At 46.5% G+C, this 13,365-nt stretch overlaps 1 protein-coding gene across 1 annotated transcript in view; it reads left to right on the top strand.

Annotated features, from left to right (window-relative positions):
- The window catches only part of CAPN14 (calpain 14), a 56,698-nt gene that overhangs the window by 28,054 nt on the left and 15,279 nt on the right, over positions 1 to 13,365 (top strand). The window contains exons 10-14 of the mRNA XM_044450321.1: positions 2,483 to 2,646; positions 5,305 to 5,468; positions 10,168 to 10,187; positions 10,341 to 10,532; positions 12,803 to 12,839. Of these exons, the coding sequence (XP_044306256.1) occupies positions 2,483 to 2,646; positions 5,305 to 5,468; positions 10,168 to 10,187; positions 10,341 to 10,532; positions 12,803 to 12,839 (577 nt within the window). The remainder of the gene's footprint in view (positions 1 to 2,482; positions 2,647 to 5,304; positions 5,469 to 10,167; positions 10,188 to 10,340; positions 10,533 to 12,802; positions 12,840 to 13,365) is intronic.

The following is a 13,365-nucleotide window of genomic DNA, read 5'->3' on the forward strand; positions in this document are numbered from 1 at the left end:
TCTGCTGCCAAAGCTCCTGCCCATGCAAGCAAATAGTTCACCTCTGTAGCTCCTGAGCTGCCACCTCTATTTGCAGTTGTGCGAAAGCTCCTGTTGAGTTCTGGCCTGATTTAAATGCGCGCGCGCGTGTGTGTGTGTGTGTGTGTGTGTGTGTGTGTGACTGAATAGTTTATTCCATGTTTATTCCACCTTTTATTTGGGACTGGATCACAAGACAGCTGAAATAATGTAAAGTAGGAATGTATGGAGGATGCAAAATGCATTTTGCTTACATTTGGTGGACTGCCGGGTGCCTTTCATTTTGTTGCCTGCTCATTGTATGTAAATGTGTTTGTAAGCACTTGTGAAAGTTCACAGCTGTACAGATTTGCACTTCTGAAAATACAGCTCTTCCCCACATGCATGAATTTCCCCAACCATCTATTTTCACACTTTAGCCCTAGGGAAAATGTGCATTTTTGGTGGTTTTCTTAATTGTCTCTAATTTCTATATTTAAATATGCATAAAACTGGGAGAAGTCAAAAGCTCTGCAAGCCTGCAGAATTGGTGCAGTTTAGGAAATGCTGGTTGGTTGAAGAATCCAAAATCAGGTTCAACCTCATTTATGGGTGGTGAGGATTCTCGGGCATCCCTAATATAAAGTGATAGGTCCCCTGGGTTCAGACAGGGGGACCCCGACCATCTGGCACCAGTGAAGGAACTAGCCCTGTTGCATGATAGCTGGGTAGGACTGGGGTCAGCCCAAGACCTTTTGCTGCATGAGGCGAAGGAAGAGTTGGCGCACACATCTCTGGCGTGGTGCCTCACTCAGCTGACTGGTTCTGCCAGCCTGCCCAGAACACAGACGAGAGAGGACGGTAGTAACGGTGAAAGGGTGGTAAGGACCAAGGCTGCTTTGAATGAGGGCTTTGGACTCGATGGCCTTCATGGCCCCTTCCAACTCTACTATTCTATGATTCTAAGTATTACCCAGGAACCTCTCTTGAACATCAAGACTCAGCAGAGGAAGGATGTGGCTCTGACACTCTAGTGAAAGGGTGTTCCTTACCCCATATGAAGCGTAACAAGCTCTTACATATCTGGGCTTGAAGAATAGCGAGAGATCAGTCTTCCCTAGCCTAGTGCCCTAGTGCCATCTTAAAAATGAGAAAATCTCCCCCCGTCCCCAGAACCAATGAGAGAGAAAGAGCTATGCTATCTCAAGCCTGGTGTTGGTTGGAGACCAATCCAGGAATATTTCGGGAAGGGGATTTGGTTGCAGTGGGTCTGTGGCTGCCCCTCTGCATTTGCACCCACTAGGCTTCCACAAGGGTGCTCCCCTGCTGGTGGAGCGTCTCTCTCCTAAGCCTCTCTCCTATGGTGCCTAGTTCCAATATTTGTATAATGTAAGTCCCTTTCATATTAATGGGCACACTCTACATTAGGGCTAGGGCTTGCTGAAGTTCTCCAGTTTCCATCTTGAAACTTGTGCAATGGGAACAAGCACTTCTTTTTCCATTAAAATCCAAGTGTATTCTCATTTTCAAATCTGAATTTCAGCAGGACACATTTCTGAAGTGTTTGCCTAATTCTCCCATTGATTAATGTAAATTTATTTGCATCTTTCAAAAGTGCTCGTTTATGTCATGCGCGTTTTTCAAAAATGCATACGGTCCATGCATTGCACTGCAAGCTTAGAAACGTATGGACTTCGACTGCCATTTGTGTTCAGATCCTTGGTGCAAACTGGGTAAATCACAATAAAAATGAACTGAGATGCCTTTCTTCCATGCCCCTGCTTTGAGTGGAACTAACATTAGATTCAGCATTGGTGGTGTTGCTGCCCCATCCTAAACCTAATCAGCTGGCCTGGGGCAGGATGACTGCCTTGGGGTTTGTACCTGGGCATACATGAGCAGGGACATGCTCCAGGGGCAAGAGGCACTTGTTCTGCTGCCAGCCCCTGGAGATGCAAGGGAGGGAGAAGAGGCCTGGCTCTGCAGGAAGGGCAGTGCAACCAGCCTGGGCCGAAAACACTGTGGCAAGGCATGGCCAAACGCTAAAATGAATGGATACGTGCATAATAGGGCACTAATGACATGGGCCTGGATCCAGGATCTGCCTTCAGCAGGAGGACGGCCTCTGTTCATGCTGCTGTGCATTAACACTAATGTAGGTTAGCACTGGTGTGGGTTAGCTGTAGCACTATTGCACACTTTCGTAAGCAAAACTAAATTCTTTCATATTCCTAAAGAATAAAAATCTGTTTCCCTTGGGGAATGACAATAGACTAATCCATAAGCCAGGGACCGAACTGATTTAACTAGATCCATACATCCCAAGGCGGAATTCATTGGGTACTTGGACAGTTGCTGTATAGTTCTTCATAATGACAAATTATATTTAGTTTCTGTTGCATAAACTTGAAAGACTTTGACAAATACTGCTGCCTATGGCCAAGGGAGATTTTTGACTGGCTGTCCTTTGGTTCCTTTCTCACAGGATGTCTGTGCAAGATTTTAAAACCCATTTTGTGGATCTGATGATCTGTAAGTTAACTCCTGATCTCATGACTCAGGAAGAAGGGAAGAAGTGGATGTGCTCCATGCAATTTGGCCAGTGGGTCAAAGGAAGCACTGCAGGTGGCAGAGCGAAGGGCTACAAAGGTGAGCTGCAGCTGGGGACTCCTGGGGGACACGAGCTTTTCGGAAATCATGCTTTGCTGCACTGCCTTCAAGACGTACTTTCCCTGTGGCAATGTATGCAAAGCCATTCAAGGTGCTGTATATGGATGGAGATAGGAGAGCCAGGGTGGTGCAGTGCTTAAGAGCACTGGACTGGGACTCAGGTGAGCTGGGATCTGGTTCCCACTCAGCCGTGGAGCCAACTGGGTGATTTTGGCCCGGTCACAGACTCCCAGAACAATCTACCTCACAGGGTTGTTGTTGTTATGAGGATGACATGGAGTAGAGGAGGAGGAGAATGATGTGAGCTGCTTTGCATTCTTTTTTAAGAAAAGAAAAAGGGTGGAATATAAATCTAATAATAATATTAGTAATTAAAGTGCTGTATGCCATCATGTCAAGCCAGAGCTTTCCCCAGAAGCCAGAGCTTTCTGTGAAAATGACTAAATGGAGGCTGCCATACTTTGGCATATCGTGAGAAGGCAAAACTCCCTGGAGAAGACAATCCTGCCAGAGAAAGTTGAAGCCAGAAGAAGAAAAGGAAGACTAAATATGAGATGGGTGACTCCATAAAGGAAGCCACAGCCTTGAATTTAGAACAGCTAAGTAGGGATGCCAGGGATAGGACATTTTTGAGGGCTTTTATTCAAATGGTTCCCATAAGTTGGAGGTGACTTGATGGCACATGACACCACCACCACCACCATCATATTGACTCCTAAGTCCCACAAATGAAACTCAAACCATGGGACTTCCCTGAGGGAGAGAAGCAATTTCCTCACTGTCAGAGCAATACGACCATGGATCCAGTTTCCAAGAGAGGTCATTGACTTTCCCATGCTAGAGACATGCAAGGTGAGACTGGACAGTCGTCTGAGTGAGATGGTGACTTGGCATCCTGCATCAGCAGGGGATTGGACAGATGGTCTTCTCGGCCCTCTCTGGCCCTACTCTTCTATGAATCTATGAATTTCTGCCCCTCCTACTCTCATTTGCTATCAGCATCCTTACCCCAAATATGCTCTGCATTTTTATTTATTTATTTATTTATTAAAACATTTTTATGCCGCCCCATTCGCCGAAGCCTCGGGGCGGCTCACATATTTAAGTTAAAGTTAAGTTAAAGTTAAGTTATTTTGCAGGGACCCTCTGGAGCAGTGGAGGTGTAGAAGCAGAGGAGCCCTGTGATTAGTACGAAAGGTGGGGCAGAAGCCAAGGGGTCGTGATAAGCAGGGCCAGGAGAGCAATAGGCAGAGCAAACTTTGGATCCTAACAGTCGGCAACCCGCATCACAGAAAGGAGAAACTGAGGCACGAGGCATGCAAAAGGGGGTGAGGAAATCAGCCCCATGGCCACACAAGCATGCTCTCTGGACCCACATTCTCCTATTCCAGGAGTAACTCCCATCCTGCAAAGAATTAAGTTACTCTAAGAAGATGAGTGAGGTGGGGATTCCACACAGCCAGCCTAGCAAGGCCAGGTGTTGGAAAGTGCCGTTCCAAAGCTAACTGAATTCTCATAGCAGAGTTTGCCTCAGATCTTTCCCATTTATAGTTGACTTTAATAGTCAAGTCAAAATGACAAAACGGAGGCTGCCTTGCTTTGGGCACATCGTGAGAAGGCAAAACTCCCTGGCAGAAGAAGGAGAGGAAGACCAAATATGAGATAGACTGAGGAAGCCACAGCCTTGAATTTAGAACAGTTAAGCAGGGATGCCATGGATAGGGCTGGATCATGGCCCAGCCTTTCAGAGCCCTTTGGGACTGCCCGTGAGTAAGCACTGCCCGCACCCCCTCTTGCATGCACTGCTATACAAGGCGTGGCTTCGTCCTGCCGAAATCTTCACTCCCTGTCCTTCCACATCTCACTGGGACGTGGCAGATGCTCAGTGATGCAAAGAAAGTTCCAACTGGGACTTCTCAGACCTGATATCCTCCAGAGGTTTTGGAGCAGAGCTTCCAGCAACCCTGGTCTTTGGCTATTTTGGCAGGTACAGGTAGAACCTGTTGCAAAGGCTGGAGAAGACTGGTGGAAGTGCTGTATAAGAATGCTAAGGAAAACACTCATGTGTTGCAATGTGCATGGCTGTAAATTAGATGTATTTTTCTTCCTTGTTTATTTTAAACCAAATCAATTGGATCAATAAAGCAGCTTAGAGCTGTTTGGAATTTTGATCCCTGCTTCATTGCTGTGCTGTATTATTGCAAATGGTCACTTTTAGTAAACCTTGTAACAAGTTTCCAAATCATGCTCCGGGCTTGCCTTGCTCCCCTTGTTAGGGATGTGTGAATAAGCAGAGTGTAAATCTTTGAGCTTCCCTGGATTCCACCCTTACGTTTGTTTGGATATATTTTCATATCATGTTGGAAGCTTTATTTTTTCCCTTTTTGCACAAAGATAAATGTACATTTTATCCATGTTTTATGAAACATTCACATCAATTTTGTGCATTTTTTGAAATGTTCGATATCTTTTCATGGGCATTTTAAAAATAAGCAGTTTATGCAGGTATTTTAAAGCATGGAAAAGCATAGAGTTTGACCCCAGGTTGCACTGAAGTCTACATTAAGCTCTGGGAGTTGTATCTGGATAAATTTTTGATGAAAATGAACTCAGATTTTCCATATCTCCCTATCTCAGGGACATTTTGGATGAATCCTCAGTATCTGCTGACGGTTCTGCAAGGCAATGGTAGCAAGAAGTCCTGGTACTCATGCAGTGTTTTGGTATCTCTGATCCAAAAGCACAGTGGCAAACATCGGAATCGGATGCCTCACTTCCACATAGGCTTCTCTGTCTATAAGGTAAGTGTTGAAACTGTTGGGATTAATTTTCTGAAGCTGTCTAAGATGCTCCTGGGCTTTTCTGAGCAGGGGTGGTGCAGTGGTTAGGAGTGTATGATGGGGACTTGGGAGAACTGGGTTCTAGTCCCTGCTCAGCCATGAAGTTCACTGGGTGACTTTGATCCAGTCACAGACCCTCAGTCCAACCTACCTCCACAGGTTGTGGTGTGGATGAGGTTGAGAGGAGGAGGAGGAGGAGGAGAATTATGTAAGCCACCTTGAGTTCCTTGGAAGGAAAAAAGCTGCAAAATAAATAGAATGAATGAATGAATGGAGTATACCCAATAGTCTCTACTCATCAGGTCAGAACAGGGACCATGGCCTAGCAATGTTGGCCCATTCCCACACAATGGAAACTGGACTGTTTCAAGTAATGAAGTTAAATTACTGGGAACTGAGGCTGTGAATCACAGATAGAAGATCCTGACGAAAAGCTCAGGGAGATAATATCCCATGTAGGCCCAAACAATATCTCCCCACCTGAGTTTTGAACAGGAGATATCCTGTTTCAGTGCCCCCTATAAATGGTCTATAATGCACGTGAGCACAGAGCCTTCGACTATTCTTCTGCACAAAATGAAAGTAATGCTGAAGACCTCACTGGCAAGCTGGAGCAGAACAAACCTACTTGAAGCAAGATGCCTGGGAAAAGTGTGGGGAGTTCTATGTACTTACAACTGAAGGTCACCTTGGTTGGCTCAACCCATTCAAAATCCCACATTTTAAAGTCACTAGCTGATTCATGTTCTCTATTTTCTTTCTTTCCAGCTGAGCCAGGAGGTATGTAAAGTTTTTTCATCTCTAACTTATATATCTGCTCTGTAGTATTTGTCCATTCCCTCTACCTGCTCTTTTTCCTCAGATGGAGCTGGAAAGAATGTAACTTCAGTATGATCACTGTAACAGGACTTTGGAACTGAATATAAATTTGATTTAATATTGATCTTAGGGTAAAACCATTGAAATCAACTGGACTAATCATGGCTATCAGCCTCCACTGAACTGAAAGGGTGGCTCAAAGCATGACTAAATCCCATCCAATCCACAGCATTTTGAAATAGTATCTGTGCTGAAATACTGAAATGCATTGTTCTCAAGTGCTGAAATTGGAATCCTCCTTCAGGCATTATGTCCATACGGAGGGCATCAGCGCGCGCAGGGCACTGCACACTGGCTCCCTCCAAGCACCTCTTCCTATGCCGCCCGCTTTCTCAGTCCTCCACCTTCCTGTACTGAGCAGGAAACCAGTCATATCAATTCAAATGCATTGACCTGACCTCAAGCATAAAACCTCCCCCCCATCTCAGCGCCATGCACATTTGGGAGCTATGATGATCTGACAGGCAGAGGCTTCTGCTCATGTTCAGACAGATGTGAATAGACACTGTCCTTAGCTAGCCTCCCTACTCAAGATGGGGGAGTCCGGGAATGAGGAAATGGAGCCAGAGTCATTGGCTAGAGGGTTGGCGTGAGCCCATTACTCGTGTTGATAAGCCTGAACAGGGATAGATTCAAGCTGTGAGCCTAACCAGACTTGCTGGAAAGGCTCTCCTGTTGAAACCATGTGGTTAGAGGATTCGAAATCAGCAAAGCCTGGATGTTTGGGGCACCATCCATTGCTGCCATGGGAAGAAGCTCTGCTCTGTCCTGTTCAGCTGGTGACAATTCAGGCTGATCTCCAGGATCGCTCCAGCTCCCTATCCTGCTAGTGTTGGATGCTGGGAGTGCAATGCTTTTCCTGGTGGTGGCCTGCCAGCATGGTAGCCCCTCTTGGTGTTTGCAACTTTGGGTTCTAGTCAAATGTGATTGTTTGGATGTGGAACTCAAAATTCAAAGCTGGTGCGTTTGGTATTCTTTGTAGGCTATTCTAGACAAGCGTCTGGAGGCATGCAGGGAAAAAAAGATTGTTAATGCTGATGTGACTCACTACATTTCAAGATAATGCATTTTATGGCTTAATTAAGCAATAATGGTGGTATTCCTGAGCTGTGCCCAGAAGCAGTAGACACGGCTGAGTGAGAAATGGATTTACTACACACACACACACACACACACACACACACACACATATATGCGCTCAACAAATTAGAAATTCCTGGAGGAAGCTCACCCTCCATTTTGGCTCACTCTTGGGAATCATTGGCAAATGTCACTAAATCAATGCAAGAATATTTGTCAGGGGGATGTAGGCAGGATTGAAATGATGCTTCTAGGCTACTTCATTCCAGATAGTTTGGGTTTTTCAAATTTTTAAATAGACCTTGGCTATGCAGCAGAGCAGCTGCTTCTGCCAGAGCACAAAACCACCAAATGGCCACAAGCTGCACATGTTCAGCTCTGCTTTTGAGCCAAATGAAGGGTGGGAGAGCCTGTTTTCCAGTTGCTAAAGGTTTGTTTGTTTGTTTGTTTGTTTGTTTGGATATTTTTATCCCATCCAATACCCAGTGGGTCTCTGGATGGCTTACAATTCAAATCCAATACATATATACCCACATCATACAAATAATCCACAAACTGAGCATAAAAACATAGTTAAAATTAAACATTAAAAGTACAGAAGAATAAAAAGGTCTTGACCTGGTGCCGAAAAGTATATAACGTTGGCGCCAGGCAGACCTCTCTGGGTTTGCATCTCGTCAAACACAAGTTCGTTCTACCCTGTTTGTGCAGCAGTCTGAAAATGTTGTCTTTAAAACCCACCAAACCACCTCCCCGATAGGCAGTTCTGTGCACGTTTCTCCCCATTCCTTCATTCAGCTGTCAGAGGGGGGTAAACGAGGGTGTGATTCATCTGCATCTGGACTGGAGGACTGTTGGTCCTGGTTCGTTTGCTGCTGCTTTGTTCCCACGTCATGGGAGTGGCAGAAAGACCCAGTGGAGCACATGCAGCTGGTGGGTCGCCCTCCACCCCTCTCTGTGCCAAAAGACCCTGGTCGGGGCTTCCTGAAATGGAGTCTGTTTGCCTCTTGTCTGGTGCTTTGGACCGGTTAGGAGACAGCACTTTGGCATTCAGGCTCATCGAAGCTTGGAGCTGGAGACTGCTTGGAGGTAAATTTCAGACATGTATTGAGTGCCAAGATTAATATACTGAAGTACAAAACCAAGACCGGTTTTAAAATTGAAAATACAATGAATCACAGCATTGACCAAGGCATAAAAGCCTTGCCCCACCCCTGGCGTAGATGACAAATTGCTGCATTAGCAGGAGTGAAATACAACCGAAGCAAGAGGGAGCGGGGCATTTCTGCAGCTGCTCCTGTGGGCAACTGGGTGCACAGGAGAGCCAAGCGCCTGTGCCCTTTTGAGCTGATTCGGGAAGGCACCACTGTTCTTAGCCAATGCAATTATTGACGATTTCCACATCCGCTTTTATTTCGTAGGGTCGCCAAATCGGAGACGACTTGACGGCACCTAACAACAGTGCCGTTGGGTGTGCTTATTTTGAAGTATTGGGAAGTGCCTAATAAAAATGCAATTTTGCCTTTGTCTTAATGGCATGAGGCATGAAAGGGTTTTCCAGGAATAGCAGCAACTGCAATTCTAAATATACTTGTGCAGAAGTCCCACTGAAATCAATGGGGGACCACCCCAATAAATAAGATTAGTATCAGGATGGAGTCTTCAAGATTACTTGGACATACTGATTTGGGCAATATTTCAACCACATGGACCACAACATGTGACCTGAGTATAAGGATTGCATCAAGTTCCCCATGCCTGCCAGAAAGAATTGTGCATCCTCCTTAGGCCTCAGAGCAGTGACAGATTTTGCTGTGCTATCCTGCTCCAGGAAAAATATTGGCAAACAGCCAGCCCTCTGGGGTGCCTTTAGATGGATCCAAACAACTGGCTTTCCACATGATGTCTGCAGGTCTCATTCAGTTACCCATTTGTATGAGATTTGCATCTAGGAGAGGATAGGAAATTCATCTGGTTTGCTTTTCTGAACAAATGCACCACATTTGCATTTCCAGAAGCAAAAACTGAGCTGCAACACAGTTTACAGCATGAATCCCTACATTTCCAAAGTCTAGAATGCAATTAGCAAAAAGAAATACATCATACTAAAAATGCATACTTGAAAAAAGAGATGTGCACAAAAATGCATTCTTTGAGTGGGGAAAATAGGTTTTAAAATGCAAATTAAATGCATATCCGGTTATGTTCAAATAAAAATAAAAGACAATTCAATCTGAAACTGAGAAGGGACAAATAAAGTATTGATAAAATAAGCATTTGAATAAAATCAAATTGCTCCCATCCTGTGTGTGCATTCACACAAGATGGGAGCAATTCACATTGAGGCATTTATTAATATATTGGATTTGTACCCCACCTTTCTATGAAAATGGCACCTGAGAGAACAGTGTTCATTAACAGAAAGGGGAGCTTGCATGTTTCACCATAACAAGTGGCAGCAACAATGATGGTTTCACTAATAGACAGAGGAAGGCGATTTGAGTCAGAGAATGCCATGCGGCAGAGGGTACAGAGGTGAGGAAAAGATAGGGGTAATCGTTTAATGAGTTAATGTTGGATATTGCCAATTATTTAAAATAACAGCTCAGTCATGGCTTCTAATGATGCATTTAGCTAACATCGAGTTTTGCCCTTAGAAATATGTTTCCTCAACCTGTTTGCTTTTCAGTACTGAGACAAGCTGGGTAAGCATCATGACAGGTGTACAAACATTGTGATAAGTGCAAACAGCAGCATGTTCTTTTCCTCTGAAGACAATTTATAGTTAATTTTGAAAGCCCCAGGCCGTGGAAGCTCCCTTACTTGATTCTGCAGCTGGTCCTTCTCTCTTTCTCCTTGTCAGTATTGCGACAGTCATAAAAAACTCCCTCCTGCCTTCTTCACCTGGAGCAAGCCTTTGAACTGGTCTGTCTTCGTTAACGACCGTGAAGTGACTCAGGATTTCCGGCTGCCCCCTGGGGTCTACGTCATCGTTCCCTCCACCTTGGAGCCTCACCAGGAGTCGGAGTTCGTCTTGCGGGTCTTCTCCAGGAAGCACAGCCTTCAGTACGTGTGCCTGGTTTGTGTGGTGAGAACCACCGGGGCACATCAGCCTGGTGCCCTTTGGACGGGTTGGAGCCTATGTGGGAGCTGTAGGCCCACACATCTCAAGGTGGCCAGGCTGTGGGGCAGGGTGCCCTGCCATCACCCAGCCCCATCGCGTGCAGTTGAACCAGCCCTCTCATCCCCCTTGGTCTCCCTGGCCATCTCCCCTCCCTTGTTGGCTTCCAGGGTGTAGCCCTCATTCCAAATGGCGGCACGTCCTTTGGTGCTCCATGATGCACTCGTGGCCCTGAATGACCAGGTGTGCTCATGGCCCTGAACGAGCCATTGTGGGACTTCCACCTCAGGGTCTAAGCCTCTTTTCCATGGCGCATGCCCTCGTTTGCTGGGTGCTTCCCCAGTTTTGGGCAGTTGTGCTCTGCTATGAAAGGCCGGAGTGCCCCTCCTATGATGTAATGACTGGCAGCGAGAGCTTCAGTCTTTTGGCCCGGCCCCACTTATGTATGTATTTAGTTATTTGTGATACCTCTATACTGCTAAGGGACTGCAGGTGGCACAGTGGTTCAAACTGCTGAGCTGCTGGGCTGGTTGATCGAAAGGTCGACAGTTTGAATCCGCAGATGGAGTGAGCTCCCGTACTCTGTCCCAGCTTCTGCCAACCATGCAGTTCAAAAGCATGCCAATGCAAGTAGATAAAAAGGTACCACTTCGGCATTCCGTGCACCTTGGTGTTTAGTCATGTTGGCCACAGGACCACAGAAACTGTCTGCGGACAACCGCTGGCTCCCTCGGCTAGGAAACGGAGATGAGCACCGTCCCCAAGAGTCAGACATGACTAGACTTTAATGTCATGGGGAAACCTTTACCTTTTTATATACTGCTAGAGATAATAAAATCCCAAAGTGTTTTGCATAGAATTATTAAATGATACCTAAAATGCAATTAAAGTATTGCACTGTTAAATTAAAACATTCAAACAATTCCAGTTACCCTACAAACCCAGTTCCCCTAACAATGCAGAGCAATGCCAGGAGCAATAAAATGGAGCAGCCCAATTCATGCAATTACAAGCCAGGGAGTGCTTTACCTTCAGCCCCACTTGTCCTGGAATGCCACGCTTGAGGGTTCTTCTGAGAGTGAATTTGGCCTCTGGGCCAAAAGACATGCAGCAGCTCTGTTCTAAATAAGGAAAGCCTCCATCCTGCTCCAAAGGCATAGCCCCTTGGCCTGTTATTTTCTAAAGTTTCTCCTCACCCAATTCGTACTGAAAGGAATACAGGGTACAGAAGTGCTCCTTTCTGGAGATGGGCAGCTGCCTGATATGGCTGATAGTGAGACATAGCCACCATGGTGTAGAGCAACTGCCCCCAGCACTACCTTCTGGACCCGACCAGCCAGGCAGGAGAGGAACCACCACAAATTGGTGCCCCCAACTCTGACCCTGGCCAACCTGTCCAGAAGGACACCATGGTTGATGGTGTTGAAGGACACTGAGAGGTCATGAAGAACAAACAGAGTCACAGTTCCCCTCTCTCTTTCCCTGCAAAAGTCATCAGACAGGGCAACTAAGGTCGTCTCCATCCCAAACGCAGGCCAAAAGCCTGATTGAAATGGATCCTGATAATCTGTATCCTCCAAGAGACCCTGAAGCTGTTTTTCCACCACCTGCTCCAACACCTTGCCCAGGAAAGGGAGATTAGCAATGGGGCAAACGTTGTCACAAATCCCTGATCTAGGCCAGGCCTTTTTAGGAGTGGTCTCCCTTCTGCCTCCTTTAATGAGGCAGGGGCCACTCCCTCTCTTAGTGAGGTGTTAACAGCCAGCCTCCTGGACCCAGGGCCAAACCCCCTCCACAGATTCCCAATCAGCCAAATGGGCAAGGGTCAAGAAGGTGTGTGGTGAATTGGACAGAGCCAAGCACCTTGTCCACAGCTTCGGGTCTCAGTAACTGAAACTCATCCAATAATGGACCCTTGGATGAGGGTCCTGGACACATTCAGAGATTCCACTGCACTGACGGCAGAGTCAAGCTCCTGGCAGATCTGAGTGATTTTTCCCTTGAAGTGCAAAGCACACTCCACTATGTGGAAAACGCAGGAGCAGGCAGCCTGGGACTGCTCTGCCAGCAGCCCTGAAAGGCACCAGGCCAGGGAAAGCTGATCCGGTCAAGCATGATCTCAAGCAGGAGAACGGAGGGCCTGGGATTTCCCTGGGGGTCCTGTCATGGCCTGGACTGGCCCTACTCCTCACTGTGTGTGTATTCTTTCTTGTAGTGAATTGGGTGGCGATTCAAGCTGTGTCCTTTCAAAGGTGAGATAAAATAAGGCTACAGGACGGTGGGCTTTCTCTTTGCTCTATTTTCCTGGCTTTCCTCTTCTCCTCCTTTCTGAAGGCTGGCAGCTCTGTTGATCACCGGAGTCTGGCAGATGAAGCTTGCCAATGGAGTTTTGTCGTCAGCTCGGGCCCACTTACAGGCCTGAATAGCAGGTGGATGGGGGAAACAGGTGCTTTTAAAGTGCCTGTGTGGTAGAGAGGAAGTATAGCCTGCGTTAGCTTTTAATGCAGTACTGGCATCAGAAGATGATTTGTGTTTTCCTTGCTCCCTTACCTGCAGTGTTATTTTCTTTGCGTGGAGCCCTGGCAGCTCCTGCTTAGCCTAGTCTTGTGTGCACCCAGGCAAGTGGCCACCTCTCACCACGTGGACGTGCATTTCCAGGGCATCTTGGGAATGTGAGCCCATCTGTCCCACAGCTTGGTGAGGGAGGCCTGTATCTAAGTCTGAGCTTGAGTCCTGCATGGCCTCAGACTCCTCCTCCAATTTCTGCACATTTGAAAA

The sequence above is a fragment of the Varanus komodoensis genome, unplaced genomic scaffold (genome assembly GCF_004798865.1).
Source record: "Varanus komodoensis strain SLA01 unplaced genomic scaffold, ASM479886v1 scaffold1, whole genome shotgun sequence".
In the NCBI taxonomy this organism is placed as follows: Eukaryota; Metazoa; Chordata; class Lepidosauria; order Squamata; family Varanidae; genus Varanus; species Varanus komodoensis.